The sequence below is a fragment of the Budorcas taxicolor genome, chromosome 11 (assembly GCF_023091745.1).
Source record: "Budorcas taxicolor isolate Tak-1 chromosome 11, Takin1.1, whole genome shotgun sequence".
NCBI classification, from domain to species: domain Eukaryota; kingdom Metazoa; phylum Chordata; class Mammalia; order Artiodactyla; family Bovidae; genus Budorcas; species Budorcas taxicolor.
In genome coordinates this window covers 126,744,094-126,752,387 of record NC_068920.1, presented here as the reverse complement: position 1 = coordinate 126,752,387, position 8,294 = coordinate 126,744,094, and the positions used below count along the sequence as shown (strand labels likewise).

The 8,294-nt window shown below is 44.9% G+C and overlaps 1 protein-coding gene across 1 annotated transcript; it reads right to left on the bottom strand.

Annotated features, from left to right (window-relative positions):
- Nucleotides 1–1,037: 1,037 nt before the first annotated feature.
- LOC128056939 (gastrokine-3-like) lies at nucleotides 1,038–6,939 on the bottom strand. Its single transcript, XM_052649765.1, has 6 exons — nucleotides 6,928–6,939; nucleotides 5,590–5,643; nucleotides 5,058–5,192; nucleotides 3,388–3,495; nucleotides 2,026–2,167; nucleotides 1,038–1,132 (listed from the first exon to the last, which is right to left on the bottom strand). The coding sequence occupies exons 1-6, from the start codon at nucleotides 6,937–6,939 to the stop codon at nucleotides 1,038–1,040; spliced, it is 546 nt and encodes a 181-aa protein (XP_052505725.1).
- Nucleotides 6,940–8,294: the final 1,355 nt, after the last annotated feature.

Sequence of the window (8,294 nt, the reverse complement as noted above, 5' to 3'; positions counted from 1 at the left end):
GACCAAATGCATAGTTTCAGAGACCCTGGCCGACCCAGCCACACTTTATTTAAACCCAGCTAGAGGTTTATTCTGGGCCTTTCCCATACAATCACCTTTCCATTCATAACTGTAAGTCACATCACATCATGACTATGCAGAGCGGAGCTGAGCTCCAGCTCTGCCTCCAGCAAATCAGTGCTGAAATTCACCCCAGTCTGTCTACTCCACGCGCATGTGCGGTTCAGCACTCCCCATCCCTCCCATTCCAGTCCTGTCCCATTTACTCCAAACTCCAGCATGACCTTCGGTGGATGTCTATGTCTGTATTTCCAGTACTCTTTCCTTGTTTATTCTGGTTTAGGCAGGTCAAGGATGTTCTAGGTGCTATGGGTGGGGCTGACTAGGGATTCCCATGAAGGGGTTTAGACTGGTTCCAAAGAGAGGTCTGAGAGGCCTTGTTCATGCAGTTAACTCTCTCTCAGGGATTTTCACTGTGCAGGCTGGGCCACAGTGAACACAGGCTGGGCCACAGTGAACACAGGCTGGGCCACAGTGAACAGCATCAATTTGCAGGCAATGGAGATGTGACCTTAGACCTTAAAGCTTCAGTCAGGCTGTGGCTGGTGTCTTTTGTTCTTTCTTTCTCTGTGTCCCAGATTCTTCAGGAATTCTTCAAGGGACACACCAAAGAGAGGCCCTTAGAAATGAGGCCTTCCAGGAGAGGCATGTTCTCCTTTGTGCCTTGTTTGTATGTGATGGTATGGACAGCATGTGGATGGGAGTCCAGTAACTTTAGAGAGGACAGTGTAGGTAGGCAGTGTTCATATGTCAGATCAGGGAGGCAAGAAACTTTATTGTTCTAAGCCAATAGAATAGGGAGAAAGTGTATTCAGTTTCTAGGTCACAAAGCTGGATCTTGGGTCAAAAGATAGGGGTAATCAGGCCTGAAATGAGCAGCTTTCCATTGGCAGAGGTGGGCTGGGTCCCTGAGCTCTGGGGTCAGGTCAGTGGCCCCATCCAGACAGGTCTGCTCCTCATGTGGCCGACCTGGAGGTTCAGAGCCCAGGTATCTCCCCACAGATGGAGAGTCCCAGGAGGGACAGGAGTTGGATTTCAAAACAGGAATCTGGGTCAATAGCCAGTGCAGTACCTTTAAAAGAAAGAGAAGCATTTTATTTAAAAGATCACTTAATTGCTCTAAGACTCTAAAGTAGAGTGGATATATTATGAGTTGCACCTGGATGAAGTGTGATGCTCAAGCAACTTTACTAGCCAGAGACTTGGGAACAAAATGGAAGATCTCATCAAAGGTGCAATAACAGGTCCCACATTCTTTTTTTCTATTTCTTTTATTGATCTTTAATCATCCTCTTTAGCCCCTCAGCCTCTCAAGTTCTCTTTGTTTTCCTGCTGGAAGTTCTCATTATGAAGAAGCCTTGTTCACTGGGTTAGTTTATACTGAGATGTAGTTGACAGACAACAGTGCAATGGGAAGTGGTTATTGACTCTATCTGGAGCACCAGGGAGATTCTATTCTTATCTGATAACTTCCCAAGCTGGTAGACACTGATCCCACTGTATCCCCATCAGGGATGCCAGGCGCTAAGACATTTCTTTCCCAAAGTGTGGTCTATAACTGTCAGAGTCCTGCTTGACAGCATTTGGGCCGCCTGATAAAGAGGAGGACTGAATCCTCCAGTGGGGGATTCCAGGCACTGTGCTGCTGGGGTGGGGGAAAGGGAGGGGAGGCTGAAACTTTGGGTCAGCTGAGAGTATCCACCAGCTGTCAGTTCTCAGTGGTGAAATGACTGTCCTCAACCATTCAGTAAAGCTAAGTTCACTCTGCTTCTCGTTCTCAGTAATCAGGAGTCATCTCTACCACCAGAGGGAAATGCATCTCAGGCCCCATTATTTTTATACCCAACTGCAAAGAAATGGAATAGACCTGAAAAGTGTCAGTAGAATTTGTCAGGGACCTAAAAAACATTTCACACCTCTTGCCTCACCTGTGGTCTTGAGTTTCTAGGTAAGTTATTCATGTACCTTCTTTTTGCTGTTGGGCAAAATAAGTGGGGAACGCTCGGCACATGTCCTTGATGAGTGCTCCGAACTGGGCTAAGTTCTTGACCCGGCTGGGTAAAACAGTGTAGGTCAGGCCGTGGGTAGATGGATAATGCTTTGAAGTCTGGAAGATGTGACATTTCAAAAGGGTGAGACAGCAGGTAGAGGTGGTGCAGCAAGGAGGAAGAGTGAGAAACCTGTTCCAGTGCATGGGGCACTGGATGCAGGAAAATAGCCCTGAACCTGTTTCCTCTCTAATAGCAATATCCTATCTGACCACAAGGTGGCAAAATTACTCCAGAAAAGTCTGTGTGTCCCTGTGACTCAATCTGTACTCCTTTCACCCTTGAATTCTCAGCTCTTCCGGACTCCAGTGCTATTCTCATTTCTAATAATGATATACAATAAATTTAAAGTTATGGTCTTCATTTATATTATGCTTTTTACTTGTTATAAATCAGATGAGGGGAATACTTTCTACCTCTCTTTTTAAAAAGTGATAAATTATTTTATTTTTATGTGATCCAAAGGCATTTTCTTCCTCAGGAATCAGCAGTCCTCTGCCATGGACATTAGGGACACTGCCCAAATGTGCTGGGTTGGTTATTTAAGCAAAATGACGCCAGATTTCAATGACTTCCCAAGGGCTTCCTGCTGATTTTTAATTTATCTGACAACCCTTGTCATTTAAGAGACAGGAAGAGAGTTTCAGGAGTCCTAAACTCATTTTCAACTCATTTTCTTTTCTTTTTTTTTTTTTTTAATTTTAAAATCTTTAAATCTTACATGTGTTCCCAAACATGAACCCCCCTCCCACCTCCCTCCCCATAACATCTCTGTGGGTCATCCCCATGCACCAGCCCCAAGCATGCTGTATCCTGCGTCAGACATAGACTAGCGATTCAATTCTTACATGATAGTATACATGATAGAATGCCATTCTCCCATATCATCCCACCCTCTCCCTCTCCCTCTGAGTCCAAGATAATATGTGTGTATGAGCTTAAAGGCTCTGCAGGGGAGGAGAGGAGGCATGAGATTGAAAATACTCTAGTATTTCACTTTAATATTTATATTCACTAACGTGTAGTTCACACCCTTTTGGAATACATCAAAATTATGTCATTGCATGGAATGCAGTGGTTCATTTTCATTACTGTGATGTGACTTAAATAGTCCATGGATTTGACTTGGAGTCCTTTGCACGATGATGGAATTCCATGGGTGTTAAGATCAAGCATGAACTGAATTCCCCAGCATGTACAGCATCATCTTAGGAGGGCAGAACATAGAGTCGGAAAACACCAAACTAGGAGGGGACTCCAGTGAGCTGATCTCACTTACCTGGTGGTCCAGGGCCTTAACAATGTCATCCAAAGTTGGGAAGACAGCTTCATCCATCTTGGCCAGGACACAGGCCATCTTGCTAAACAACTTAGCCACCAAGAGGGCCTTAAAGCAACACAGCAGAACCCTGTCATTCATTCAGTCACAACCGGGGGGCCTCCTACTTGTCATCAGAGCTGCACAAAGCTGTCCTTTAGACTGTGGTGTGGAGCATCCTGGCAGAGCAGGCCCTGGGCACCCGAGCAAAGTGTCAGCCACAGGACTGGCCTTGCACATGGGGCCCTGCTGCAGGCATCATGGGGGGTATCCCCTGGGGCACTCTGCATACCACTAATAGACTGCGGGGACTGGAGGGACAGGGGGTCGGCCGCAGTGACAGCTGTTCATGGTCCTCAGCAGCCTCCATGACCCCCAGCTTTCCCATCTGTAAAGCAGGAAAAGTAGACTCTCTCCAGGGGGATGTCATGAACGGATGAGACAGATACCGCCTGCTTGTGAAGCCAGGGTGTGAGTTAGCGTCCTTTCTGGGTTTACAAGGAGGAGCCTGGGCTTAGACCTCTAGAGTCAGATCCCGGCCCTCGGTCTGTCACTGACTGCCCTGATGTAGCCTTAGACCTGACCTTTGGCTTCTCTGAGCTTTGGGGTAAAGCAACAGTTCTCCAGCTGAGTCTGACACCGAGCCCATCTCCCACACCTGCCAGAGTTCTGACTTCTGTTCCATCAGGTGGAATTTTGCGACATCTTTGTTGGAACAAAAGTCTTTATGGCTTAAAACAGAGTTAGAAATCCCTGGCCTGCATGTCCTGTAAGAAGACTTGGGAGCTGTGTCCTCCAGGAAATCAGGAGTGGGTCAGGTGAAGAATGGGGAGGTCAGAGTCTGGGGAGGTCCAGGCAGAGCCGAGAGAAAGCCTGTGTTTGTGGATTCTGTCCTGAGTGGGGAGAGTAGGAGCGGGGCTTCCAAACAGCAGGGGCTGGATGGCAGAGGGTCATCCAGGGAGTGAGGGGAGTGGTCTTTTCCTTCACTTAATCCTCTGAGTTCTTTGCAGTAGGAAAGGCAGCCATTGAGTCCCTTTTGCAGATGAGGAAACCGAAGCATGCAAAAGCAGCATCCTGTCTCTGGTTGCCTCCTATCTCTGCATCCTGTCTCTGGTTGCGTCGTGTTTCTGGTCATATAACTTTTCTATCGTGGAGCCTCCCTTCCCAATCCTGTCTCTTTCTTCCAGGTCACACCTTGCCATCCCTGACCACATGGGCAAATGGAAACAAGATTTCTAAAAGTGAAAATAAATTATTTTCCTGCTTTGGAAATAAACTGATTAAAATCTGAGAACAAGTCCAGAAAACCTCTATGGCACATACAAGTTGGAGGACATCAAGGTTCTTAAGATAGCTCTCTTATTTCAGAGGCCTTTAGGAGCCCTGTGAAGTCAACACAGGAGAGGAACACAAAGGGGTGCTGGATCCCTAGAGATCTCAGAAGCTCTTCCTATGGTCGCTGACTCAAAAAGAAGTCACTGCAAATGCAAGAGAGATGTATTCCCTCAAGATCCTAAACTTAGAGAGGCCTGTATAGACAGGGTTCTCTTCTCTCTGGAAAAGCAGGAGGCTAAATTTTGGAGCAGGCAAGGCTTTCTTTGGCATTGTAATGAACATGTTCTACATCTTACATTCTTGTAGTCCAAGACTCCATCCCATTCACTCAAAACATTGTTGTCTCGGATGCTGACCATACCTCGAAAGGCATTGACATGGATGCTCTGGGTCCCAACAGATCCATCCAGAGGATGGTTGTCACTGAAGTTCTGGAGAAGAGAAAGCAGCAAAGAGAACAGCCCTAAGTCCAGAGTTCCTGCATTGCCCATCTCTCGCAAGTATAAAGGGGTCCTCACAAGAAATTTGACGGCGGCCACCCCAGACTCCCTGGTGGCTCAGATGGTAAGGAATCCACCTGCAATGCAGGACACCTGGGTTCAATCCCTGGGTTGGGAAGATCCCTTAGAGGAGGGCATGGCAACCCTCTCCAGTATTCTTGCCTGGAGAATCCCTAGGGACAGCGGAGCCTGGTGGGCTACAGTCCATGGGGTTGCAAAGAGTCGGACATGACTGAGTAAGCACTACACGGCACCCCAGATTATCACCTTTGAAGTACTTCTGCTTCAGGAGGACCAGGCAGGTTGAACCCTCAATACCCTCACTTACCATCAGGGCCAGAGATGGAACTAGGAAGAGGACCATAAGGACTGAAGGCACAATCTGAAATGGAAACAAATGTCAGTGTACAGGGCTGGCTCCCTTAGCCTCAGATGAGCCCAGGGCCTGGGGTTCAGAGTAACCCCAGGGTTAGAGCCTTCTTAAAAGATCTGTAACGTTCCTAGGTCTCTGCCCTAGAGGCCCCAAATGAATCAGGAGACTGTCATTCCATGTGTTCGATATGGGATATACTGGCTACTCAAGAAGGAAAGCTTTATCGTTCATTCAAAGATACCTTTTGTTTTGCGCTACATCTACTGTCAACCACTGGGCTAAAGATTAGGCAACCTGACCAAGCACTCGATCTGCCCATAGTGCAGGGCCATCTAAGTCAAGTCGTAAAATAAGTGGTAATTCAGGTCCTCCGTCTTCCTTTCTCTACCTCTTTCTTTCTTCCCAACCAGTGGGGACCCCCTCTCTGTCCCGTCTGGAATCTGATACCTTCCAATTTCCTCTCCTCCAGTTTCTTCCATCTTGCCTGAGCATAAAGATTATGCATCACTTGTTTACACCTTATTTTGAAATAGATTTGACTCAAGGGTGAGTAGGTCTTGAGATATTTGCACTGAATCGTTTGCTCTTGGTGTGATCTGCCTAACCTACTGGAGGCATTTCAGACACCAGAAAGTAAGTGAAAGAGAATTAGAAGGATGGGAACTGGCTAAGATAAATATAGCAGAGAATCCTTCCCTACACCTCACAGCTCAAGGCTCACTCAGCTCAAGAGCACTTACAGCATAAGCCGAAATCGACAGGAAACCCCTCCTCCCCTTCCCCACAATATTCTATGCAGTATTCCGCATGTGATGACACCATGAATGTGAGATACATCTTCAAAGAAAAAGACAACAGTTACTCTCTGAATAATAACCACAGTGCAATGAGGTTAACCAAGGAAAAACATGTGATGCAGACAGCAGTAATATTCTATTAAACGATTCTTAGAATTAGTGCCATGTGTTAAATACACCTGAAACTTTCTTTGCCAGAAATTTATAAATAAGATGAATCTAGGAAGAAAAGACCCTAAAATATGAATATCTACACAACGCCCAAAGATAGTTGACCTTTTAAGAAACTAGCTATTAATTCTTTTGGGACAGACCCATTTTCTGATGTTCTAAAAAAAAGAGAGGCTTATCAACAGGGAGGTTATGTGCCAAGTTAATATTTGGAAGTTCTATTTAGGGTTAATTTGAAGAGTCGATGGGAAAAAGGAACTACTCCCTGGCTATTCTGGCTCTGAAAACATAGTTACCTATATTCAAAACCAGAAAAAATACTTACAAGGTATTTCATATTGCCTCTTTCTCAGAACTTAGGCAACTGCACGCATGAAAGAACTTTCACGTCCTATTTACTTTCTAAGTCTGGTTTATATAGTCTTGGACCTTTCAACTACTACCATGGTAAAAGATTCTGGGAAATTAATCATAATCTGAATACCATTAGGGGAGAAAAAGACAAATTTATGTAATCACTGCTATCACTTTTCTTTAACTACTTCTAATATTTTCCTTTTACTCAAATATCTCCACTGGTTACTAAGGCAAACATGGCAAAGAACAAGGCTTTGTGGGCTGGCGTACCTATGACATTAACAGTTAAGGAAGGACTGCAAATAGTAGATCTCACCAAATGGTCCTGATACAAAATCAGTGTTTACCATTTCTATTTCCCAGTTCCAGAGACATTCTTTACTATTAGTGGAGGTGGTTGAGAAAAACCTTATGAAACCAAAAGAGATGAATTATAACCACAAGATTAGATTGGAGAGCAGACTGGTCCAGCTCTTCATCCAAACCCCAAATCACATGGTTGGTCCTGTAATGTCTTCTGCTCACCCACCAAGCTGACCTCATATAACCTCTTCAAAGATCTACCTCTGGGTGACTTCCTGATATTCTGATATTTCGCTTCCACTCTATGGTTTGTCTTTCTCCTCCCAGCCTTTGTTTCAGGGTGACTTTTTCCATGAATGACCATTTGAGCAGGCCTGGATCTCCTGAGACATAGAACAATGTTTTGTGACTAGTCAACACTAACTCAGGCTTTTTCAAACATTTTCTTACTTTTTATCAAGCCCTTAACTGGTTGTGACCCAACTACCTGGACCAAATTCCAAAAGGTCATAATCAAATGAAAGTATTTCTTCAGAGATAAAGGTGAAGTATATGGATGAGGTTGGGCACTGGAATGATCAAAGTGGAAGACAGTCAGCTCAGTTCTTATAGTACTTCCGGTGAATTTTCAATGGGAGCATGAACTAAGTGGGCCTTGGGGACTATCAGGTCGCCCAGGGCTCAGATAATATAATCTCAATTGCTGTCAGTACTTTAAAAACACCAGGCACAGAGCACATGCTCAATAGTTATTGGCTGAATAAGTAAAATGCAATAAAAGAATGACTTTCATTTTGGGGCATGTGGTTATGCATTTTTCCCAACAGATTTATTAACTAGATTATCCTTTATCCATTGTATGTTCTTGGTGCCTTTGTCAAAAATTTCAACTACTACCATGGTAAAAGATTCTGGGAAATTAATCATAATCTGAATACCATTGGGGGGAAAAAGGCAAGTTTATGTAATCATGGTTGCTGTTCTGTTCCACTGATCTATGCTCCTGTTTTTATGTTCAGTTCAGTTCAGTTC

Excerpts from the sequence above, each read along its gene's own strand:
- LOC128056939 (XM_052649765.1), bottom strand. Across the intron at positions 3,496-5,057 it reads GAGTCTTGGACTACAAGAAT|GCCCTCTTGGTGGCTAAGTT; the intron begins GTAAGATGTAGA and ends TGTTGCTTTAAG. Across the intron at positions 2,168-3,387 it reads TTAAGGCCCTGGACCACCAG|ACTTCAAAGCATTATCCATC; the intron begins GTAAGTGAGATC and ends CACATCTTCCAG.